We start from the raw sequence: 27339 nt of genomic DNA, 5'->3' as shown, positions 1-27339 counted from the left end.
TGCAGAATTAGTGACAATAGCCAAGATATGGAAGCAACTTACTGAGGTGACCACCAATAGATGAATGGATAAAGGCTGGTGTATATACAATGAAATATTATGCAGCAATAAAAAGGAATGAAATCTTGCCATTTGCGACAACGCGGATAGATTTACAGGGTATTATGCAAAGTGAAATAAGTCAGAGAAAGACAAATACCAAATGGTTTCATGTATATGTGGAATCTAACAGCAAAATAAAACGAAAACAGACTCATGAAAACAGAGACCAAAGAAATGGTTACCAGAAAAGAGGAGGTAGGAAGACGGGTTAAAAAAAGGGAAGGGGAATATAGTCAATAATATTGTGATAAGTTTACAGTGACAGATAACTACTAGAATTAGTGGGGTGATCACATTGTAAGGTATAAGAATGTCTAACCACCACACTGTACACTGAAACTAACATAAGAAAAAACTCCATGTCAATTATAATTGAAAAATTAAAAAATAATATAAAAAGGAAAAATTCTATCAAAAAAAGAAACTGTGATTCAAAGTAGTGTTAATACATTTCAAAAGAAAAATAAAGACATTTTATCTCATCCAGAATCTTTGATATTCGATCACTTAATAAAATTATAGGTTAATTCAGACGTATCTAAAAGGATAAACTAGTAACCAATAAACAGAAAAACAAATATAAAATATTACATACTTATTCACTTACTACAATTATAAAACAGTAAAGAAAAGGACACTTTAATTGGCAAAGACAAATGTAGGTCATAATCAAGGCAATACAAATAATAAAACACTAAATGAAAGGTAATTTAAAAATATACTTATTGGGATGGACTGGTGGCTCAGGTGGTTGGAGAGCCATGCTCCCAACGAGGTCACAGGTTCGATTCCCACATGGGCCAGTGAGCTATGCCCTCTACAGCTAAGATTGTGAACAACAGCTCTCCCTGGAGCTGGACGGCTATGAGCAGCCGAAAGTTGGCGTGAGCTGCCATCGGCCGCTGAGTGCTGCTGCGGACTACCATGTGCCACCATGAGTAGCCGGCATCCTGCATGAGTGGCCAGCAGCTGGTGTGAGTGGCCAGCAGCCAGCGAAAGCTGCCAGGAGCTGCTGTGACCGGCCGACCCATGACTGGCGACCAATTGCCCAAGCCGGGGGGAAAGCAAGGCTCATAATACCGGCATGGGCCAGGGAGCTGTGTCCTACATAACTAGACTGAGAAACAACGCCTTGAACCCAGGGAGAGGGGGGAGGTGGAAGAAAGGGGGGGAAAATATATATATATATACTTACCTCTTGAGTGCTTAAAAATGTTTTCAAAATTTTTGCACTGCTATATTTATTGCAGCACTATATACACTAGCCAAGACATGGAAACAACCGAAATGCCCATCGGTAGATGACTGGATTAAGAAACCGTGGTACATTAATACAATGGAGTATTACACAGCCATAAAGAAGAAAGAAATCTTACCATTTGCAACAACATGGATGGACCTAGAGAACATTATGTTAAGTGAAATAAGTCAGGCAGAGAAAGACAAATACCATATGATCTCACTTATATGTGGAATCTAAAGAAAAGAATAAGTGAATGAACTAATCAGAAACAGTTTCGGAGACAAAGAAGAAAAACTGAGGGTTGCTAGATGGGAGGGGGGGTGAGGGGATTAGAAAGCACAGCAGTAACCACAAGATTGCCATGGGGTTATGAAAGTTAATTTGGTGAATGTAATCAATAATATTGTAAAGATTTTGTAGGGTATCCGATGGACACTTGTCTCATTAGGGAGACCACTTCAGGGATGATGTAGATGCCTGATCACTGCACTGTACACCGGAAGCTGAAGCTGAACAATAATGAATGTCAACTACAAATTTGTATATATATACATATATACACACATATATATATGTGTGTATATATGTATATGTATATACTTACAAGAAGCGGAGTACAGCATTAGGAACAGAGACAGTGGAAACGTAATGGCTGTATGCGATGTCAGAGGGATAGTGGATAGGGGAGGGGGGTTGACACAGTGTGAGGGATATAAATGATAAACGTCTAAGTATTACTTTGTTTTGTGCACCTGAAACTAATAAAAAAAATGTTTTCATTTTACTTCATTACTGGGTTAGTTAAACTGGGTTTTAGTTTTCCGCAAACAATGTTGAATTCCAAAGACTTTTTTAAGTGAGTATATGTTCAATGCATCTACTTAAATAGGCTTTTTAAATTGGTTTTTTATGGATCCCATTGTATCACTTTCCAAATGCCTAACAAGTTGTCAAACCAAATCCAATTATTGGAAATGTTATTTTTATCATATCCTAAATGTTCATATATACTTGGGTCTATTTCTGGACTTTCTATTCTTTCCCACTTGTTTGTTTATTCACGCATTAGTATCACAATGTTATAATTACCGAGGCTATAAGGTATGTTAATATCTGAAAGGGCTACTAAGCACTCATAGTTGTGTGTTTTTTTCCCAGAGTTTTCCTAGCTATTTTCACATGTTTATTTTTCCATATGAACATTAGTATGAACTTTTTTAAAAAGTTTAAAAAAGAAACATTTCTTTGTGATGGCATTAAATTTATAAATTAACCTAAGTATATTATCTTTCTCAGTTATTATTGTAAGTTAGATTTTCCAACAAGTTTACCTGGTTATTGCTTGTTATATGATTATTGATTTTTATATCCTCCTACCTTACTTATTTAGTTTGTTGTGTGAGTTTTATTGATACTTCTCTACAGTTTTAATGTATTAATATATCACCTGCTAATAGTTTAAAATGTTTTCCAATTCTTATGCTTCTGATTGCTTTTTCCTCTGGCCAAATTTATTGGCCAATACTTCCAACTGAATGTTAAATTGTAGTGGAGTTAATGAGCAAGCTTGCTTTTAGTGGAAACACATATTTCCCAATTAAGTATGTGCATGTATGTACATACATGAGTATATACATACATTTATAATATATTAAGGCAGTGTCTATCAATTCCTACTTTCTTGAGTGTTTTTATCTGAAGTAGCTATTACAGTTTGTCAAAGGTTGTTCCAGCATTTATGGAAATAATAGTATGATTTTTCTCTTTAGATCTATTAATAAGTGAATTACATTAATTGATTGCCAAATATAAACCATTCATGCAATCCTGGAATAAATCACAACAGTTCGTGGGGTATTAATTTCTTTATGTGAGACTGAATTGTTTGATAATATTTCACTTAAATATTTTGTTTTGATGTCTATAAGTAATAATGATATTAATTTTATTGTTTTATGCTATCTTCATGGAGTTTAGTGAACACTGTTACATATTGCTCCTTAAAAAAACTGGCATTTTCCTTCATTTTCTATGCTCCAGAACAATTTACACAACATTGGGACTATCTGGTTTTTGAAGATTTGGTAAAAATCTTTACCAAGCCACTGGGCCTGGTGCTTTTCTCTACTGGCAGTTCTTTTGTAATAGTCTCTATTTCTTTACAGAAATTAGTCTTTTAAGTTTTCTGTTTCTACTGGAGTCAATTTTGATTTTCCAGAGAAAATATCCAGGTTTACATATTTGTTTGCACAAAAGAGTACAAAGTAGTTTCTTATTTAAAAAAAAATATTTCTTTTATTTCAATGGTTATTTCTGGCTTGTCATTTTCTATTTGCATATTTGTGCTTTCTGCTGTTTGTTCTTTTTCAGGTTTGAGATTTACCTAGTTTGGTAGTTTTCTTCAGAGAACCAGAATTTTTATTTATTAATCTGTTCTCTTTTTCTGTTTTCAACATCCCTTTCTGCTTTTATTTTTTATTACTTTCTTCCTGTGCCATTTTTCTTAAACAGCTTTATTGAATTATAATTCACACACTAGACATTCACTCTTTTGAAGTATGCGAATCAATGATCTTTAGTATATTTGCAAGGTTTACTATATTTACAAGTGCAACCATTACTATTTTTAACTCCAGAACACTTTTATCACCCCCCCAAAAAGAAACTATACCACATTAGCAGTCACCCCTCTTTTTCTCCAACCTCCTAGCTCTAGACAACCACTAATCTACCTTCTGTCTCTATGGATTTGCTCATTCAGGAACACACATATTCATAACGTATCTTCCTTGTGAATTATGGCTTTTGGAATTAATTATAAAGTGTCCCCTTCGGTCATATTTAATGCTTTTGGTTTCAACTCTATTTTGTCTAGTGGTAGAATGAGAATTCCTGCTTTCTTATTATTTCAATTTATCTGTTATAAATTTGCTCATCTCTCTATTTTTAACCTTTCTATACCACTTTTTTTAGATGTATGCATAGCATACAGTATAGAGTTGTTTCTTGCTTTGTAAGTCTTTTCTTTTAAGGTCTTTCACATTTATTAATATGACTGATTTCTTTGGCCTCAAGTCTGTCTGATTTTTAATTATAACAATGTATGTATTATAATTACTGTTTTTTCCCCCCTCTAGTCTGTTTTATTTGGCTTAAAACTTTTTTCCCCCTTTCTTCTGCCTTCCCCCACCCCCAACTCCGGTTCAAGCCATTGTTTCTCAGTCTAGTTGTGTAGGACGCAGCTCCCTGGCACACCCCCACACCCTTCCACCCCCCGTGAGGCAGTTGGTCTCCAGTTGGTCTCACAGCAGCTCTCGCTGGCTGCCAGCCGCTCACGACAGCACACGGCAGCTTACACTGGCCACTGGCCGCTCACAGCAGCACACGGTAGCCCATGGCAGCCCAAAGCAGCACACGCCAAACTCCAGCTGCTCACAGCAGCCCAGCTCCAGGGAGAGCTGTTGTTCACAATCTTAGCTGTAGAGGGTGCAGTTCACTGGCACACGTGGGAATCGAACCAGCGACCTCGGCATTAGGAGCACGGCACTGCAACCACCTGAGCCACCGGACCAGCCCCTTGATCTGGTATTTTAAATATCAGTTCCCACTGTCATCAACGTTAGAGATAATCTACATTATATTAACAAAGTAAAGAATAATGTTCACTGGCCCCATGAAAAAGTAAACTTAAAAATTTAGCTTCATCATAACTAACAAATGCAGTCAAAATGTAAAATGACAAAATTACCAAAATTTTGTATGACAAGTATATATAAGAAATTACATGAAAAGACTCACATAAGCTGCTACTGTACAAACACATATGCCCTTAGTCAGGAAGATGCAGTAACCTAAAATATAACTGTCAAATCATAACTTCAAAGACAACAATAAAAAACTCTGCACATCACTGATATTCAGCCTCAATGGGATGTCATGGATTAATAACGCTGAGGGAGATTTGATAATCTAGATAAAATAAAAATCACTTCTTTCATTGACTCTACTGAGTCTCAAGCAAATATGTCAACATGTCATCTGTCATCTTTTCTTTAAACTACCAAACGTTCTTTTCTATAGCTCTTTAATTGTATCTTAGCATACCTGATTTTTATACAAGGTTTCCTTCAAGCTCGTAAGAGCATGAATGCGAACATCTACATTTTCATGTTGAACTGCTTTCATGGATAGCTGAAGAGTTGTCTGAAGGTCAGTACTCTCAGAGGTTTCCTATGTGAAGAGCACAGAGAGACTCTTATCAGTTAACCACTTCAGAACCCACTTTGGAAGTCTGGGTGTTCCTCTAGAGTTATTAAACTAGACCCCTATTAAAAGCAGTTTAAAAAAATAATTTCCATTTCTTCTGTTACATAGCATATGTCATTTTTAGTAATTTTCAGGGAAAGGGATTTCATTCTAAAATCTTTAGCCCTGGAGAAAACTTTTTTCCAACTAAGTAAGAATTTACTTATCTAAAACGAATCCTTCTTGGTAAGAAATACAAGATTCCCTTCACTTACAAAGGGCTACATAACAGCTTTGAACCAGGTCTATAGATTACGCAGATAATTCACACCTTACTTTGACTACTTACTTTTTATGACTAGAATGATTTACCCAGTAAAGGAGAAATAAAGTCTTCAGAACTAATTTTGGGGTCTGTAGCAAATATCTCTGTTACTCTGACCCAAGATCGGGTAACCCCACTTCCTGCCCTAAAATTCTATGAAATCACCATTAATATTTTCACAATTTCAGAGAGTTCATTAGATTTCAAGATGATGGAACTATAGAGTATTCCCCTTCTAAAGCTCAGGACTCAGTCAGACCTGACTATCCATACCATAGTTTGTAGCACAAAACAACTAGGATCCTACCAAAGCTTTTCTTTCTTTATTCAGGGCATGCAGCTATAATAGTAGCTTCCTTGGGGGGACTATACTGAAGGGCATACTGACCTGGGTAGTAAAGGCACAAGAAATGTATTTTTTGCTCTGTTCTATCAAATGCTATTGTATTTTTTATCTAAATGCTAAAACTTCCCTCTGAAAATCATGGATTCATGGTAAGATTATCTAGTCATCAGGAATTAGCCATGAGAATATGACTATATTATCTCTAGATAAGAATTTCTTTGAATGTATTGGAACTTGGAAACAATTTTGCAATAGTAATCTCCTCAACCATTAACAAAAAAGTAAATACCTTTCTGTATTCCTGTAGAACTGCTTTTATCTTTTTTAATTCTAGATGATCAGGTAAAAAATATATTTCATGAAGAAAATCTTGTACAGCATCCCTAATAGTCAGATGGAAAAAAAATAATTATTTGCAGAGTACGAATACTTAAAATATATAAAACAGAGGTTGAAAGTACAGCCAACTTAATCCACATCTGAAAGTCCCAGGTGATTACTGCCATGCAAAGTATTCCTACCCCTGTCTAGGATGCTCAGCTAATTAACATGGCAAATAGTCAAAACTAAGAAAATCACCCTGAGGCACTCTGTTACACTGGTGGTCATGAACAAAGTGTACTTCTTGATATACACACACATGTACAGTCATTTCCACTTCAATTTGGGCTAGTTTGTGTGACCTGCTTTAACAGACAGAATATGGCAGAAGAGATGCTGTGCCAGTTTGGGGCCTAAGCGTTAAAAAGATCTGGCAGTTTCTGGATTTGTGCTCATGAGAGTCCTGAGTCACCACATAAGAAGTCTAGCCACCAACAAGGACAGGCTACATGGAAAGAGAGGCTCTGAGACTACACGGAAAAACACCAATGACCATTAGCAAGACCAGCCAAAGAATCAACCAGCTGAACCCAGTCCAGATTGCAAAATTATGAGTAAATAAAAATGCTTGTTGTTTCAAGACACTATGTTTTGGAGTGTTAAGTAATGCAGCAATAGATAGCCAACCCAACTCCAAAACACAAATTCTCAAAAGTACTTTAGAGGAAAATATTCAAATAATTCCTATTGAGGCAACAATTTTTAATTTGCTTCAAATATAATATTGTAATATTTCTGGATCCAAATAAAGTGCTTCTAAATTCTAGTCTTCATTAACTCATACAAAAATATGCATTAAGTAACTACTATGTGCTAGACAATGAGTATGTAACAATAAAGAAAGCTGAAATAATTCCTTCACTGAGGGAGCTTAAGGTCTTTTCTCAAGCAGAGTGAAAGAGAATTTAATGATATGAAAAAGGTAGAGAAATGATTGCTCTATAATAAACAGCAAAGATATCTACTTGTATAATCCAAAAGTATTTGAAGTGATCTAGATCAGTGATTATGTTGTCCTCTCATGTATAAATTAACAAAAATAAAAGTTTTTTAATTGGAAAAAAAACATTAGCCTTTTTTTCTATACTTTGTCCCTGATTAGAAAGTTACTGAAAATAATTAATGGGAACAGCAATAGCATATGAGCAAGAAATAAATTAGTACTTAAATCCTAACTTTTGAGAAGCAGATGAACTATGATAATAACAACAGTAAGTGAAAAAATGGAAAAAAATTTAAAATGCCTAGCAAGATAGTCCAGGCTAAAAAGCAGCCTGAGTGAAAACTAAAAATGGAAAGGAATAATATATGCTCTTGCAATAGCAATCTGGATTGGTTACAGCCTGGTGTGTTTTGGAAAATCTTAGGAAAGGATTTTAAGAACTAAGATGTGGCCAGATTTTCGAAAGCCTTGCTTGCCAAGATAAGAAATTTGGAATTGGTCAGTTAGGAAATAGGCAACCACAGAGTATCTGTATCCTGGAATGACACAAATTAAAGAAATGCTTTTAAATACGAACAGTATGAAGAAACGTAATAAAATCTTTATAAAAGGGAAACTGGTTTAAAGGTTAATCTAATGAAGTAATAAATGTTGCAACTAAGGTAAGCTATAGAAAGTGGGTGAATATCCCTCCTAACCTTTCTCATGTTATCCAACTATCCACCTTTTAACTGTGAGAAGATAGGCAAATTTAGCCTCAACCTTTCAAAACTGATGAAAAATAATTTTGAGTTGCTGACCTACTAATTAATTAAAAATATAATTATAATGGAAACCATGTCACAAGTAAAACAGCATCAGTTCAATATGTATTGATTTAAGCATGTCAATTACTTTTGTTTATTGATGGACTCAAAATTAAACAGAACATGAACAGTTCCGTATTACCAACAGTAAGCCTAATATCTTGAGACATAAAAGTACAGTAATAAAAAGTTGCTATCTTTATTCTCAATTTCAGTTACAATACCTGTTTTCAATTATGAGGTAGTGAAATATAGCTGCAGTTTCTTTAGGTTGGATGTGTATGAGAGGTAGCAAAGCTACTATTACGTGACTGAGAAGGGAGCCTAGATAAGCATGATCCAGGCAACGAACAAAACAGTCCCAAGCTCTATGTGAAAAAACAAATAAAAGTTAAAAGTCGTATTATTTTTATTATTTGTAAAGCCCCATCAATGAGTTGTTAGCTAAATAAACAATACAAACAATAAAATTACAAGGTAGCTGTAAAAATGGAATAAAGATTAGTACTGTATACTCAAAAACTTAATATATTAGGTCAAAAAAGCAAGGTCAATGGGGCCAGCCGAGTGGCTCAGGTGGTTGGAGCGCCATGCTCCTAACACCGAGGTCGCCGGTTCGATTCCTACATGGGCCAGTGAGCTGCACCCTCTACAGCTAAGATTGTGAACAACAGCTCTCCCTGGAGTTGGGCTGCTGGGAGCAGCCGGAGGTTGGTGTGAGCTGCCTCGGGCTGTGAGTGGCCAACCAGGGGGACTAGACTGAGAAACAATGGCTTGTACTTGTACCAGTGGGGGAGAAAGGTGGAAAAAAAATAAATAAATAAATAAATAGGAGACAAACGATTTAAATAAGATTAGCAATGTTGACAACTGCTGAGGTTAGGAAATGGATATGTAGGGGTTCACTACATTATTCTATTAAAAGATTTCTGTTTAAAGATTTTGTTAAAAGATTTCACAGTAAAATATTTTGAAAGAAGTAAACATCCCTTTTCAATACAAATAGCCTTTGTATTTTAATTATTTACCATTAGAATCCAATTTCCCTCAAAGAGATAAGAATCCAAGTTAGTGCTCCTGGGAAATGCACAACACCTAATAACTCAGGCAGTCTTTTACCTGCAACACAATTCGGGAAAATCATCCTTGAATCGAAGGCCTGTTCTCAGTGTGGTCATCATCTTCACCCTCACAGAACTGACATGTTTGGGTCCCATCAGTTTCATCAAGGACATCAAACTGTTCAAGGCCTAAAAAGTAATTCAGGATTTAAAATAAAGCCTATAAAGCAAGCTGACAAGAGGTGAGCCCTAAAGACAAGTGCATTCCACCCGAATCTCAGAGCAGTATCTATGCTCTGGCAACACAAGGTCTAAGACATGCTGGCAAGTTCATTTTCTCCAACCTTACATAAGAATTATGAGTTTGAAAAATACAAGTTCTGTTCTGTATTTTTTCCCCCTTGAAGGTGATTTGTTATTTTGGTCCTGGTGGTTTTCTGGGCAATGATTTTCAAATTTATTAAGAACATAATATCTATTGTTTAATTTTCTTCATATCCACCCAAACTGCTATGCAGTACATGCATTTTCATCCCAATGGTACTAAACTGAAGGTACTCTGAATTTAGTAAAACAAATAAGTCACTGATGACATATCCAGAAAATAATACACACATTTTATTGTGTGTGGAACACCCAATCAGACTTGTAGCAATAGCTCCAGATCTAATGAAGGGGTAAAGAAACTCTCTAGTCAACGTTAACTATATGCCAAAACATGCAAGCTCTTTATGACTTAAGACAAACTCTACAGTTTTCTTAGATCTAAAGTCATTCTCTCACTTGGGACAACAATAAGAAAGATTCCATGTAGATGGACGAAAAGTTGTTTGGGGGATTAAATTTACAGTCAACACCAAAAGAACAAGTATTGGTTGATGAGTTTGTAGAGTTTAATATTGTATCATGTCTTTCTTAGCTCCTTAAGGTTATTAAGAGAAGGGTAGTACAGACTGAAATAAAATTCCATTCATGTATTTTCACTATAATTTTACTGACTGTAGAGGTGGAAAGCAAATCAGTATTTAAACTTCTATCCCAATCTATGGACAAAAATTTCCAGGGTGACCAACTGCTACAAGTAGTCATAATGAAACTTCATTGTGCCAAATATATTTAAACATAAACTGACAAATAACTGAAGTTACTTTACTCACTATGTATAACCTAGTATTTCTGGTATTCAAAAACACCATGGATCATGACCCACATCACACCAATGAATTCCACTATGCAACTTTTTTTTGAGCGATCAGGGATTACTGGTCTCTTTTTTTCCCACTAAGGTAGACATGAGCCTGAAACTGTTAGCACCATCACCTGGGACTCTGAGCTAAGAAATTGATTTGGAGAGTACTGTGTCCAAAATCAAGCAACGCCCGAAACTATATTATCATTATACTTTTAGTTACAGAGCCAACAAATTCCTTTCAACCAGTTTGGGTTGGCTTTTCTGTTTCTTACTAAAAAAAGAACTGTAAATGATATAATTCCTCTTTTTTCACTCCCCAAAAGCTTATACAAGTTGTTCAGTAATGCAGAATATCCTGTTTGATTACTTCTTATCTTTGAATGTTTGTAGGTAGGAGCAGAAATCATATCTGCATATTCTATACAAATTCTATTCCGGTGCTTTGGCTTTGCAACTCAACTATCACTACCTACCATTTTCTTATCTTCGATGCCAACACTGGAGCTCAGTAACTGCATGTTAAAAAAGGCTAAAATGCCCAATAACTTAGGTTGCAAATAATCAGCCTAAGGAAAAACAAAAACACATAAAACAGATGTTACATAAATTTTACACAGATCAAATTTCATAAACCAACAATTTAATTATTTAACTAACAATGTTTCTATTTTTACCTAACTCTATCAGAATAACAGAAATAAACACTTGGTGAATTAAATTTCTCCACATGCATATATTTTCACATCTATTATTTTAAAAAAACTAGTGAAGCTGATTTCTAATCACTATGACAAATATGATTAAACAGTCCTGTATAATAAGAAAACATGAGCTTTGGATTATGGAAGGAGCAGCAATGGGGTCCTCAGGATCTGACTCTTGTCAGGATCCAGCGTGGAAAGGAGATTTATCTTAAGGAGAAGAAGAATAGAAAAAGACAAGTGACCACCATTCTAGAGCATTCAGAGCTAAGCTTGGGAAAACAGGCTTGATTAAAGAAAAGGTACCCTCAGAACAAAGGTCTGACGTGGGATCAACATCCTGAGTTAACAGTGATAGAGGGATGGAAGGCTCCAGACATCAACAGTCACAGATTAGGTACCACTGACCATGGCACTTTGGGTTAATTCTTTCTTGAAAGAGGGTCCTAGAGGAGAAGGTATGGACTTTAAGTCAGCCAGACCTGGGTTTGAACCCCAGTTTTGACACTTCCTAGTGTGTGATATTGAGCAAATTACTTAACTCCTCTGAATCTGTAAAATGGGAACAACAAAAGCACCTATTACCTAGAGTTGTTGTACAGGTTAAATAAGATGCACCAAGCACTTAGAATATAATAAAGTGTTAAATAAATTTAAGTTGTTAATATTATTACACACTGGGAATGCGAGTAATCTGCAACGAAGAATATTCCTCTCTTTCAAAATCTTTATGTACAGGCAAGGAAAGGTGAAAGAAAAAGAGCTGGGGGGAGTAACAATTTAAAGTATTTTCTAACTCTGGAAGAAAGTTGCATTGCTGATGCTGAGGCACCTGATGTTGGTATCTCCAGGTTACACACACCACCGGGGGCCGAGTGGGGCAGGAGGGTGTGTACTACACACCGTACAGAGGAAGTTATTATAGGTGTTCAACACATCCCTCCAGATTAGATGTTGATATAAACTTTTCCTAGCCGAGCATAGAAAATCGTGTGTTGTTTTAGCCCAAAATTACATTTAATTTGTGAACTTCAGATTAGGCTTAATAATCTGTAACTCATTAATTGCATGAATCCAGCCCATGCTTCTTAAATGAAAAGCAGATATAGATGCAATTCACATGGTCGAAGTCAACATCCTAATTTTAAAGCTCTTGCATTTAGACAAAGATTTCATTCATCTGCCACTGACCAAGTATTTATTATCTATGCCTAGAATACTGTGCCAGGTACAGGTGTACAAGATAAGCAAAGTCACTTTCTCCCTACTAGCTTACATGGGAGACTAATATGAGTGGAAGACATTTAATAAGTAAATATATAAATAAGGTTGCGATAAGTGCTAAAAGGAAATAAACATGATCACATGATAGAGGAAAACAGATGAGGGAGTTTACATAGAGTAATCAGGAAACTCTTGAGATCTAAAGAATGAGAAAGACCCAGGAGATGATTCCAAGTATTATTATTCCACTAGAGCAGGGGTGTCCAAACTGCGGCCCGCGGGCCAACTGGGGCTTGCAATCCATTGTTAATTGGCCCACAGCAAATTCCAAAAATATATTTTGTTTACTTAAATAAACCAGATGAGGCAACACGTACTTCACCTCGAGTGAGTGGTCCGGCTGTTTGTGTATTTTACTGCATATGGCCCTTGGTGAAAACCATTGAAAAAAGTTTGGACACCCCTGCACTAGACTATCTAGTGCAAAGGCTCTGAAACAGGAAAAAGCTTGACAAGTTTAAGAAACACAAATAAAACAATGCTAAAACATAGGGAGAAACGAAGAAAAGAGTTGTGCAATATGAGGGTGGAAAGGTGTGCAGGTTATATGTAGCCTTGTAAGTTTTATTATGAGAGCAATGAAAACCATGGAAGGAACTGCAGCAGAACGATGACCTGAGTTTAAGTTATAAGAAGAGCACTTCAAATGCTGTGTAAATAACTAAGTAAAGATGTAGGGAGGGAAAAGTGAAGGGAAAGAACAATTAGGAGTCTTCTGCAGTTGTCTCAGAGAAAGATGACGGTCATTTGTATGATGGTAGTGGCAGCAGAGATGGAAAAATATATTTGGGAGACAGATTTGATAGAATTTACTGATACTTAATTATAAAGAATGAAGGAAATGGAGGGCTCATGAATACCTCCCAGGTTTTGATTTGTGCAATCAGGTAGGTAGTGGTACTATTTCCTGAGATAGGGAAGACTTGGAGGTAAATAGCTTAGGGAGGGAAAAATCAACATTTCTAAAGAACATGTTATATTTAGACTTGTTTGAGATGCTTATATGACAGGCAAGTAGAGATGACAAAGAGAAAGCTGGATGATCTGTGTCTGCCACACTCTCTCACCCTGAGATCCATTCTCCCCTTTTCTGACCCGCTCTGTGCCTGGGCTTACCAGATGAGATCACTCAAAAGCCCTTACTCTCTGACTTCCCACTGAATTGAGTCAACAGGGAGCACTGATGCGGAACAGAGGGCAGTAGGAAAGAACATGGTATTTACATTTCCTGCTCCCTCTGGGTTTTGAGGTGGTTCTGGCAGTGGCCACATTCCTTTACAATGAGAGTCCTCCCCCCTCACCATGATTATAGCTCTCAGCCAGGTTCTGGTAACACCATTTTTCCTCCTTGCCCAGGACTAAGAGGAGCATACGTTTTTTGCTGTTCCTAGTCCCTGGGTTCCTTAACATTCCATGTTCATTCTCTTAATCTTGCCCATGACAATGAAAATAGCCCCTTTATTAAATTATTTTTAGTAAAACATTTTTGTGTGCGTGCCATCTGCATTTGTGTGTTAGGTCCTGCCAGGATCTTACCTGTATAAAGCCACAAGTCCAAAGCTCAGGAGAGGTCTGGATTGGAATTTCAACTGTGTATTGTCAAATTATAAAATCATGTTAAAGCAAAGGACTAGATTCGTTCTCATTTAGGGAGACAATGATGATAGAGGAAAATACCCAATTACATAGTCCTAAATCAATCTAACATTTAGGGGATAAAGTAGAGGGAAAGAGCCAATAATGACTAAAATGAGTGCAAAGTTAAGTAAAAATGGAAATCGAGAAAAATGTGGTATCTCACAGGTGCCACAATAGGACGGGATAGTCAGTGGTATTGAATGCTACTGAAAGGTTGAATAAGACAGGAAAGAGAAGTGACCACTGGATTTACAGCAGGAAGACTATTTTTGACCTTGACAAAAAGAATTTCAGTAGAATAGTGAGAACAGAGTCAGGGTACAAAAAGCTAAAGAACGAATGGGAAATGGGAAAGCAAAGACAAAAACGTCTAGAGATATTTTACTGATAGGCCTTTGAGTTTCTTGAAGGAATGACGGCAACCAAAAGGGAAAAATAGTAATAAGCCTGAGGATTTATATTATTTTTTCAGATAGAAAATAAAATAGTAAAGTGATTTCAATTACAAATTTAAGATAGGAAAATATCAAAAGAGATAATATATCTTCTAATTTCCCTTAAATCCAACAATGGATTTAAATATAGTTAGAACTGATACGGTTAGTATATTATGCCAAAAAAGGGTAACTGGGGGGTAGTAGCGACAACCTACAAATGTATTTCAATCTATAGTTCAAAAATAGTGAAGGAAAGTAAATAAACATTTTCACCCAGTGAGAAAATAAAATCTAAAATCATTTGAAAACATATATTTTTCAGTGCTAATATGTTGTTAATGCCTTGCTGTGACCACGCAATTTAAATCATCAACCTTTCAAAAAAAAATTTCCAATTTAAAATTTAAACTAATGTCTAGCATTTGAAAAATACACAAAACATTTGTTTCTCCAATTTCATAATTAAGCTACAAAAAGAAGGAAAAAAAACTCACATAACATATTCCTTACCATTAATTCAGGTGATATGATCTCTCTTGGGCCCTGATATGGATCATCACTAGATGCAAATGAGGCAAGGATTGACAGGCCATTGAAAACCTGTTGATAGTGTTCTCCAATCCGTAGCAATAACTCATTATGCAGTCCTTGGAAATCTTGTCTCAACAGGCTCCCCAGTTCAATTTCTGTTTCATTCTAATCAAAAGACACATTTTTAAAAAATTAAACTTTTTTTTCTACATACTAACACCCTGGAAATAAGTATATTCATTTTCACACACTAATAGTAAGTCAGAAGCTCTGGATCAGGTGACAAGATTTATTAATGATATTTTTTAAAGGCATTGGAAAATGATTCTAATCTTGTTCTCTCCTGATAGGTCTCCCATGGGCTACAGATAATGAAGAGAAATGATTAGATTTTATTGTGAAATAAAAATTTAAAAAGGAAGTCCCAGTTTTCTATAAGGTCTTAAAATATCATCAATTCATTATTCAAATATCCATAACCCGAGAAGAAAGATAGTACTGGCTTAGAGCACAGTCTTCCTAATCAAACTGCTGAGATTTAAATTCCAGCTTTGTCACTTATTAGTTGTGTTGTGACGTGAACAAGTTATCTAATCTGACCTTTCGCTGCCTTAGTTTTCTCATCTTAAAATGGAAAAATAATAGTATGAGTGAAATGATCCATATAAAGTTTCTGACATGTAGTAAGCACTCTATAAATACTTACTGTATTTCCCTGAAAATAAGACCCAGCTGGACAATTAGCTCTAATGCATCTTTTGGATTAAAAATTAATATGAGACCCAGTATTACATTATATTACCTGGTATTATATTATATTATACCCGGTCTTATATAAGACCCGGTTTTATATTGTATTATATTATGTAAGACCCAGTCTTATTATATTATTATTATTATTATTACATAAGACCCAGTCTTATATTATAGTAAAGTAAGACCGGGTCTTATATTAATTATTCCTCTAAAAGATGCATTAGAGCTGATTGTCCGGCTAGGTCTTATTTTGGGGGAAACACGGTATTATTATCAGTCCACCTCTATAATACAGATTTTCTTTCTCAAAATGAATAACTATGTTCACTATTCAGTAACTCTCATATGGAAAGAGATCTATTGCTGTCATACCATGAAACACACGAAATAAATTAACATCAGAGAAAATACTAATAGTAAAGTCACATCTGCGTATCTGACAGGTTCTCCTATTAGAGTCTCATATTCTTCAAAGATATTGCTAGTATGACACCAAAGAAGAAGCAGGCTATAATTTAAAATTAAAAAACTAGAGAGCTGTGTGCCCGGTTAGCTCAGTTGGTTAGAGTGTGGTACTAACACCAAAGTTGCCAGTTCGATCCGCTCATGAGCCACTGTTAAGATGCACCCTCCTTAAAATAAAATAAAAAAATAGGGAGAAACTAGGTCAAATTGTAATCAGAGCATTAATTAACCAAACCAAATACTGACACTGTACTACAGTTGAAGGGCATTGCCTCTTCCTATAGATATAATTACCTACATGTCATTAGTCAACTTATAGTTCCAATCAATTAAAAAATTCTAAAATGAAATTAGCTGAGAACCTGATCCATGAATGGATGATTATCACATGACATTACGGTGAACTGATCCAAGAAAATAACAAAATAATAATTCTACTTAATAAATCCCTCTAGGCCCAGGACAAAGCTTATTTACATACCATTTGAACTTATATTACTCTAGGATAGGCTATAAATTACCCATTCTCCTTCCTAAAGAATGTTACCACAGCTTTCCAATAATGCTAATTTAAGCAAGAGTAAAAATATATATAAATATTCAATTACCTTCAGATAATGAAGGGCACGTTGTAATTCATCCTTGGAACAGGAACAGACCAAGTGAGAAAAAATATATTTGAAGTTATTTATTAAGATCTCTCTACGATTGACATTTAATTGTTTTCCTAAAGTCCGAATGAGAGCAGAAGCTGCAGGGCTTGCTTTGGCAGCAAGGTCAGGTAGCAGAACTTGTAACGTCCTCTGAAAAAAAACCACAACAATTACCAAAAAGTACATTTGTACAAGTGATAAAATAAACTGTGCACAAAAATATTTTCAAATACCATGCAAATCTGAAGCCCACATATGACATACTTGAATTCAGATTTACCATTTATTCATTCAACAGATATTTAATGAGCATCTACTATGATTCAGGCACTATAGATACAGTAGTGAAAAAAAGGCAAGGTCCTTAGTGACAGAGTTTACATTGTAGAGGGAGAGACAGACAAGAAATAAGCTAATGTATAAGTAAAGAAAATAATTTTTCATGAGTATTTGTTAAAATATATTCATGCTCTACGGCAGTAGTTCCAAGCCTGATTTATTATTTGAGTTAACTTGGATTTAGACAATAAGAAAGAGTAATCATAAATACAATAGTTTAAGATTTTAAATTAAAAAGTTGATGCCGTACCATTAAAGTAAATCTTTTCAACACACCCACCATCCCACCATGGCAATAAATCTATTTTGATTTTGGTCTATTTCCCTTAAGATCATATTCACAAAATGTATACAAACTTCCCAACATAAAATGGTTTGCCTTTCATTTATTCATTCGACGTGTATCTAATAAACACCTCCTATGTGTCAGTCGCTATCTTAGGCAGTGAGATGTGACAGTGAGCAAGACTCAGGCCCTGCCCTCAGAGACATTTAGACACTTCTTGTGTTATGCCTTTCAGCTTAATATTAATCCTATAACACTGTTATAACACCATAAAGTAGTTTCTACAAAGTATTCATAATTACTATGTGAATGTTTACATAACATTCTATGACCTAAACATTTAGTTTCTTCTCAAGTTTTTGTTTAGTTTTTTGGGTTTTTCTTTTAAGGGGGGTGCAGCTCACAGTGGCCCATGCGGGTATTGAACCGGCAACCTTGGTGTTATCAGCACCATGCTCTAACCAACTGAGCTAACCAGCCACCCCGGTTTTATTTAGTTTTGCTACTTGGAAAATACGGCAGTAAACACCTGTGCTTTTTGGTTCCCAGAGTGGAATTACTGAATGTAAAGGTAAGTATATCTCTGTGGTCCTTACTATACACTGTCATATTTCCTTCCAGAGTTTGACCAATTTATTATACAAGCAGTTTAAGTTTGTTAAAATATAGTAACAGTGGAGGGAAAAATTCTGTATGAATCACTATTGTTATTAGCTAAGAGTAATGATAAACTTTGACTTTGGGAAGAGGTAACAACAAGATAATCTACTCCATCATCTTTCAAATCTCAGCCCTAATGACTTTTCACAGGCTTCCCCAACCACTCCATATTTCCACTTGTCCTTTGAATTCACAGATTATCTATACTACGACTTTTGTACTATATTACCCCATCTCCTTAGGGATTGAAATTATATTAGAATTGGCATTACCAATGAAACCGCACATAGCACTGAAGACACAAGAACACTGTCGGAGTCAAGATGGCAAAGTAAGGTAAATACTGTGCTCGCCTCCTCCTATGACCACATCAAAATTACAACCAAAATGTGTAACAATCGACCTGGAGAACCATCAGAAAACTACCTGAACAGAAGTCTTATGACTAGGGATACAGTGAAGCAGCCACGTCGAGGCTGTTAAGAGAAGTGGAGATGTGAAACAGGCTGGCCTCACGCGCATGTGGTGTTTGAGAATTGGGAGTGATATCTCAGCTGCAGAGGACCCCCTGAGGAGCAAGGGGATCCAGTCCCACAAGGGACTCCCCAGCCCAGACCACCAGTGCCAAAAACAGCTGCTGCCACAACATCTGGCTATGATAATGAGCAGGGTGACTGTCCGACTGGGTGAGATAGAAGGCTGCTAGAAGTCCAGGCATCCTCTTGCCCGAGCACAGACTCGCTTGCTCCCAGGCACTCACCCTTCAGCAGAGGGACAGCAGTTCAGAAAGGAAAAAGCTGAGTTGTGTAGTTTCAAGACAAGGGCTAAAGGGACAGCAGCCATTATCTCTATGTTGAGCCCTCCTCCCACGCAGCCAGCAGGCAGGTGCCATCTTTACTGTGTTGAGCTCTCCCCCGACATTACCAAATCTTTATCTGCACTGGCCTGGTGAAATCTGCTCACTCCACCCTGGTGGCTCCCTGAAACCCCACCCTACCCAACACTGCCACAGGCTCTTTCAGCAGTAGGCAGCAGGCCTTAGCATGTGCTGCAGTCTTTCTTAAAACACTCTCAGAGGTCTTCAGGACCCAGGCAGGTGGTGGCAGTCCTCAGTGTGCCGTGGGCCTTTTGCTGAGTGGAAAAAAGCTCAGCACTGGTGCCATATCTGAATCTGCATTAACTTCATGAATACCACTCACCCCACCCTGGTGACTCCTGGAGACAGACCAAGCCTCACCCAACATAAGGATTCTTTCAGCAGCTGAGCCTTATGGGCAGCTAGCATTGGCAGGCCTCACGGTGACCTGTGCCCTTTGCTGAACTGCCACAGGCCTGGTACTGGTGTCATCCAGATTTGGTTCGTGGCGTAGCCTCTCCCATATGCTTCCAGTTCCAGCACAGGCAGTTACCAAACACAGACCACTTTTTAGCTCTCCCAGGTAGTCTCAGGCTGGATATAGGCAGCGGTTGGCCTGCACCAGAACCACCCCGTACAAGAGTCCCCAGAACCAACACACCCACTGGCCAGCTTCAGAACACAGAAGAGCACCGCCAGACTAGCCCTTCAAGAAGCACACCCAAAGGATGGTCTCAGCAAGCACAGAGCCTTCTGGGGCTTTTCTTGCTCTATGGGGTCAGCCCCCACACAGCAGCTCATATGCAGTGTCATGGCCAATCCTCACAGCCAGTCAGCCTATAGTCAAGCCCACCCACTGACATACCAAAAGCAATCAAGGCCCATCTGCAACAGGAGGGCACATAGAGTCCACACAAAAGACACTCCTGGAGCACCCAGCTGAGGTGATCAGGAAGACTGCACCACTGGGCCACACAGGACACCTACTACATAAGGCCACCTAACCAAGGCAGGGAGATGTATCAGATCTACCTAATAAATAGAAATAAACACAGAGAGACAGTCAAAATGAGGAGACAAAGAAACATGTCCCACGTGAAAACAACAGGAGAAAACTCTGGGAAAAGCGCTACACAAAATGGAGGCAAGCAATCTACCAGATACAGAGTTCAAAACACTGATTATAAGGATGCTCAAGGAACTTAGTGAGAACTTCAACAAAGAGATAGTAAGCATAAAAAGGAGCAAAGAAACCATGAAAAAGAACCAGTCAGAAATAAAGAATACAATAATTGAAATGAGGAATACACTAGAAGTAATCAAGGTAGCAGAAAACACCCAATCACACACACAAAAAAAAGAATAAAGAAAAAACAAAAGGATACTTTAAAGGACCTCTGAGACAACATCAAGCATAAAAACACTCACATCACAGAGTTACTAGAAGGAGGGGAGAGCAAGGAATTGAAAACCTATTTGAAGAAATAAGGACTGAAAACTTCCCTAAACTAGCGAAGGAAACAGACATACAAGCCCAAGTAGCACAGAGAATCACAAACAAAGGGACCCACATCAAGACATATCATAATTATAATGACAAAGGTTAAAGACAAAAAAAATTAAAAGCAGCAAGAGAAAGGGAGTTTGTCACCAACAAGGGAGCTCCCATAAGATTGTCAACTGATTTCTCAACAGAAACTTTGCAGGCCAGAGGGATTGGCACAAAATATTCAACATGATGAAAAGTTAGGACTTACAACCAAGGGTACTCTACCCAGCAAGGCTGTCATTTAAAAATGAAGGAGAGATGAAGAGCTTCCCAGACAAAAAGAAAAAACACGCTACAGGAGTTAATCACCACCAAACGAGTATTATAAGAAATGTTAAAGGGACTTGTTTAAAAAGAAAAAAAAAAAAAAAAGGTAAAAAATATGAACAATAAAATGATAACTACATACCTATCAATAACTACTTTAAATGTACGTAGATTAAATGCCCCGATCTAAAGACTTAGGGTGGCTGAATGGATAAGAAAACAAGACCCATACATATGCTGCCTACAAGAGACCCACTTCAGATCGAAAGACTACAAGTCTACACAAAGACTACAAGTAAAGGGATGGAAAAAGATATTTCATGCAAATGGAAACAAAGTTGTGGTAGCAATACTTATATCAGACAAAAGAGACTTTAAAACAAAGGCTATAATAAGAGACAATTAGGATATTTCATAATGATAAAGAGATCAATCCAACAAGAGGATATAATCCTTATAAACATTTATGCACCCAACATAGGAGCACCTAAATATATAAAACAGATTTTGACGAACATAAAGGGCGATCAACAGTGAAACAGTCATAGGGGAATTTAACACCTCATTGACTCAATGGATAGATCTTCCAGACAGAAAATCAACACAGAAAAAGCAGCCTTAAATTACACATTAAGACCAGATTGATTTAATTGATATTTTTAGAGCATTTCATCCCAAAGCAGCAGAATATACACTCTTTTCAAGTGCACACTGAACATTTTCGATGACAGACTATATGTCAGGTCACAAGACCATATGTTAACTCTCAATAAATTTAAGAAAACTGAAATCATATCAATTCTTCTTTAACCACAATGGCAAAAAACTAGAAATCGATTACAAGAAAAAAACTGAAAAACACATAAACACATGAAGGCTAAATAACAAGTTAGTAAACAGTGAATGGGTTAACAATAAGATCGAGGAAGAAATCAAAAGATATCCTGAGACAAATGAAAATGAAAACACAATGCCCAAAATCTATGGGACACAGAAAAAGCAGTCTTAATGGGAAAATTCATAGCAATACAGGCCCACCTGAAAAAACAAGAAAAATCTCAAATAAACACTCTAATGTTACACCTAAAGGAACTAGAAAAAGAACAACAAAGCCCAATGTGAGTAGAAGGAAGGAAAGAATAAATATCGGAGCAGAAATAAATGAAATAGTCTAAAATAACAATACAACAGATCAATGAAAACAAGAGCTGGTTCTTTGAAAAGATAAACAAAATTGGTAAATCTTTAATCAGACTCATCAAGAAAAAAAGAAAGAGGACCCAAATAAATAAAATCAGAAATGAAAGAGAAGTGACAAATGACACCACAGAAATATAAAATATTATAATAAAATACTACAAACAATTATATATGCCAAAAAAGTGGACAATCTGGAAGAAATGGATAAATTCCTAAAAACATACAATCTTCCAAGACTAAATTAGAAAAAAGAAGAAACAGAAAATCTGAACAGATTGATTACTACTAACAAAATCAAATCAGTAATCAACAAGCTCCCAAAAAACAAAAATCCTGGACTGGACGGCTTCACAGATGAATTTTACCAAACATTCAAAGAATTACACCTATACTTCTCAAACTACTCCAAAATATTCCAGAGGAGGGAAGTCTCCCAAGCTCATTTTATGAGGTCACCATTACCGATTCCAAAACCAGGTGAACATAGATGCTAAAATCCTCAACAAGGGCCAGCCCCGTAGCTCAGGTGGTTGGAGAGCCATGCTAATGCAGAGGTCACCGGTTCAATTCCCACATACGCCAGTGGGCTGCACCCTCTACAGCTAAGATTGTGAACAATAGCTCTCCCTGGAGCTGGGCTGCTGTGAGCAGCTGGAGGTTGGCGTGAGCAGCCGGAGGTTGGCGTGAGCTGCCGTGGGCTGCTGAGTGCTGCCACAGGCTGCAGTGTGCTGCTATGTGCCGCCATGAGCGGCCAGCGTGACTGGCCAGCAGCCAGCGTGAGCTGCCGTGGCTGCAGTGTGCTGCTGTGGGCTTCTGTGGGCTACTGTGCGCTGTTATGAGCGGCCGGCGGCCAGCATGAATGGCAGGCAGCCAGCGTTGAGTGCCTGGCAGCCAGTGTGAGTGGCTGGCAGCTATCGTGAGTGGCCGGCAGCCCTCGAGAGCTGCCCTGAGCTGCTGTGATTGGCCCACCAATGACCGGTGACCGACTGCCTCAGTTGGGGGAGCGCGAGACTCAAAATACCAGCATGGGCCAGGAAGCTGTGTCCTACACAACTAGACTGAGAAACAACAGCTTGAACTGGAGTGGAGGGGAGGATGGGAGGCGAAAGAAGGGGGGATTAATCCTCAATAAAATATTTAGCAAACCTACCCTGTTTCCCCGAAAATAAGACCTAGCCGGACAATCAGCTCTAATGTGTCTTTTGGAGCAAAAATTGATATAAGACCTGGTCTCATATTATATTATAGTATATAACACCCAGTCTTATAGTAAAACAAGACCAGGTCTTATATCAATTTTTGCTCCAAAAGACACATTAGAGCTGATTGTCCAGCTAGGTTTTACTTTTGGGGAAACACAGTAATTCAGTAACACATTAAAAACATCACACACCATGATCAAGTGGGATTTATTCCTGGGATGCAAGGCTGGTTCCATACCTGCAAGTCAATTAATGTGATACACCACATAAACAAAATGAAGTATAAAAACCATCTGATCATATTAATAGATGCAGAAAACATGTCTGACAAAATCCAGCATCTATGATTTTAAAAAAATGAAATAAAAATAAAAAACCAACTCAGCAAAGTGGAAATAGAGGTAACACACCTCAACATGATAAAGGCCATATCTGACAAACCCACAGCTAACATCACACTCAACAGTAAAAACTTGAAAGCTTTTCTTTAGGATCAGGAACAAGACAAGCATTTTTACTTTCACTTTTATTCAACATAGTATTGGAAGTCCATGCCACAGCAATCAGGGAAGAAAAAGAAATAAAAGGAATCTGAACTGGAAAGGGCAAGTAAAACTGTCAATATTTGAAAGAAATAACACCGTTAAAATATCCAAACTACCCAATCTATAGATTCAATACAATCCCTATGAAAATATTAATACCAATGGCATTTTTCACAGAACTAGAATAAATAATCCTAAAATCTGTATGGAACCACAGAAGATCCCAAATAGCTACAACAATCCTGAGAAAAGAAGAACAAAGTTGGAGGTATCAAGGTACCTAATGTCAAACTATACTACAAGGCTATAGCAGTCAAAATAACATAGTACTGGCCTGAAAACAGACACTTAGATCAATGGAATAGAATAGAGAGGCCAGAAATAAACCCATGCCTACATGGTCAACTAATCTGTGACAAAGGAGGCAAGAATTTACAATGGGGTACAGACAGACTATTCAATAATGGTGCTGGGAAACCTGGACAGATACATGCAAAAATGTGAAACTAGACCACCTTTTATACCACATACAGTAATAAACTCAAAATGAATTAAAGACTTAAGTGTAGGACCTGAAACCATAAAACTCCTAGAAGAAAACATAGGAAGTAAACTCTGTGACATCACTCTTAGTAATATTTTTACTGATATATCTCCTCACCCAAGGGAAACAAAAGAAAAAATAAACAAATGGGACTACATCAAACTAACGTAAGAAACCATCAGCAAAACAAAAAGATAACCTACTTAATGGGAGAAGATATTTTCCAATAATACATCTGATAAGAGGTTAATATGAAACATTTATGAAGAACTCATACAACAACAACAACAACAACAAAAATCCAATTAACAAATGGGCAAAGGGCCTGAATAGACATTTCTCCAAAGAGGACATACAAATGGCCAATAGACATGTGAATAGACACTCAACATCACTAATCATCAGAGAAATGCAAATAAAAACCACAGTGAGACACCACCTCACTCCTGTCAGAATGGCTATCATCAATAAACCAACAAGCAAGTGTTGGCAAGTATGTAGAGAAAAGGGATCCCTCGTGCACTGTTGGTGGGATTGCAAATTAGTGCAACCACTATGGAAAACAGTATGGAGGGTCCTCAAAAAATTAAAAATAGAACAACCTTATGACCCAGCAATTCCACTTTTGGGTATTTATGCTAAGAAATCCAAAATACTAATTTGAAAAGATATATGCAGCCCTATGTTCACTGCAGCACTATGTGTAATAGCCACGATATGGAAGCATCCTAAGTGTCCATCAATACAAGACTGGGTAAAGAAGAGGTGGTACATATACATATGGTGGAATGTTACTTGGACACAAAAAATGATGAACTCTTAACCATTTGCGAAAAAATGGATGGACAAAGACGGTATCATACTAAACGAAAAAGTCACACCAAGACAAATACCATATGATTTCATTTATATGTGGCATCTAAAGAACAAAATAACTGAACAAACAAACTCATAGATACAGAGAACATTTTGATGGTTGCCAGTGGGAGAGCTGGGTGAAAAAGGTGAAGGAATTAAGAAGTACAGATTGGTAGTTATGAAATAGTCATGGGATGTAAACTACAGCATAGGGAATATAGTCAATAATATTGTAATAACTATGTATAGTACCACGTAGGTAGACTTATTGGGGGGATCACGTCACAAATTATATAAATGTCAAACTACTATGCTGTACAACTGAAACTAATATAAAATAATATTGAATGTCAACTGTGAAAAAAAAAGACTTAAGGGCTCAGTCAACTGAATAAACCAGTGTTAATCAATTAGCATTAACCTTTCAAAATAGCTAACCATACAGAGCAATGACTCAAATCAACATGAAATTAAATATTATAACATAGGTAACATTGTCCTATCAGTCAAAAGAAAACATAAATTTGAAAATCTAGGGTCTATACACTCCTCAATGTACCTGCCACATTTTCTTTTAAAAAATCTAGAACACACACAGAACATTAAATTGAAAAACCTCAATTAAGTCGACTATGCTATGCCACTTACAGTAAGGAAACGATTGAGATCAGGAAAGTCAAAAACATTGGCAATTTCAGACAAGGTATTTAAAGCCATTTCTCTCTGGTGAGCCACATCTTGTTTTCGCATCTCCGCACTGTGGCTTGGAGTACTAGGAAGTGCTGTCATCTGACTGGAGTGGAGGGATTCCACCAAAAACTGGAGCAAAATGATTTGTTACTTTTCACACAAGGAAGAAAATTTAACTAATACTTTTTAAGGTAACATAAACGACAGTATCAGATAGTATTAGAAACATATTACCTGAATTACCACTCATTTAATTTTTCCAACAACCTTAATGAAATGGGTTATGCATAATCTCCCTTTTACAGATAAACCAACCAGGCTTACTTAAGAAACTTGAATATCTTGCTTAGGATTATATCAACACAGGGCAAAGCCAGTATTTTAGTATATCCTAACTTTTCAGCCATGAATTGAATCAACCTTTTTTAAAACAAAGTGCCTTAGCCATAATATCAAGGCATAAAGGAGTTTATCATCACTAAAAGAATGGCTAAAAAGGAACGGTATCTCTTTTTAGATTAACAATAGAGCATGACTATCCAATATATTATAAGATAGTTTTCCCATCTCCCATTTACAATCTACATCTTTAGTCCAAGACGCTAAAATATAAAACTGGCAAGATTTAGGTTCTCTTAAATAACCTGAATACATCATTTCTAAAAACTTACCTTTTAAGGCAAGAAAAATAAAACACATATATGTTCTTTTTTTAACTCTTACAAAGTACTGCTATTTTCCACAGTCGAGGGCAACGCTGACTCTCACCTGACAGATGGGCTTCTTGTACTGGCTGAAGAAGTTTTGCAGCTTAACGCTTTTAGCTGCAACCAGAGCCCTAATTTCTGTGTATGCTGCTCCAGAGACAGATGCTGACTTGGATAGTAAACAATGCAGTAAGTGCAAGAGTGCAAAAGGTACTAAATCTCCTTTTGCGGCCCTAAAATTAAAACAGAAAAGTTATCATCAGTGTCTCAGAAATAAATGGAAATCCACAAATAAATCCATGCTGATATCACATTTCTTTCTATAATATCACATCTCTCATATCACTATTTCAAACACGAGGCAAATAAGGAAACGGCCAAAACAAATAAAGTATATAAATGCTACAAAACATACCTTCCAATATCCCCTGTTGTAAGAATCAAAGTATCCTTCAACTCATTATTTCTTGAGATTTGAGCATGTGTATATGCCTCCTTCATTCTTAAGACAAAAAGCTAGAACAATA

At 36.8% G+C, this 27339-nt stretch overlaps 1 protein-coding gene across 4 annotated transcripts in view; it reads right to left on the bottom strand.

The window, feature by feature from the left end:
- ATR (ATR checkpoint kinase) overlaps positions 1-27339 on the bottom strand; it is a 119252-nt gene that overhangs the window by 76319 nt on the left and 15594 nt on the right. For all 4 annotated transcript variants that reach the window (XR_012497058.2, XR_012497057.2, XM_074334043.2 and 1 more), the window contains exons 12-21: positions 27228-27328; positions 26874-27045; positions 26064-26234; positions 17065-17259; positions 15215-15400; positions 11118-11210; positions 9511-9641; positions 8616-8759; positions 6551-6644; positions 5450-5575 (exon numbers count right to left, since the gene is read on the bottom strand). Coding sequence is in view for 2 of the 4 variants with exons in the window: in XM_074334043.2 (XP_074190144.2) it covers positions 5450-5575; positions 6551-6644; positions 8616-8759; positions 9511-9641; positions 11118-11210; positions 15215-15400; positions 17065-17259; positions 26064-26234; positions 26874-27045; positions 27228-27328 (1413 nt within the window). In the remaining 2 variants the exon portion in view is untranslated. The remainder of the gene's footprint in view (positions 1-5449; positions 5576-6550; positions 6645-8615; positions 8760-9510; positions 9642-11117; positions 11211-15214; positions 15401-17064; positions 17260-26063; positions 26235-26873; positions 27046-27227; positions 27329-27339) is intronic.

This window comes from Rhinolophus sinicus, chromosome 17 (genome assembly GCF_057876585.1).
Source record: "Rhinolophus sinicus isolate RSI-liver-muscle chromosome 17, RSI-T2T, whole genome shotgun sequence".
Taxonomy (NCBI): domain Eukaryota; kingdom Metazoa; phylum Chordata; class Mammalia; order Chiroptera; family Rhinolophidae; genus Rhinolophus; species Rhinolophus sinicus.
Note: the sequence above shows the minus strand (reverse complement) of the source record. Positions and strands in the feature narration are given on the sequence as shown.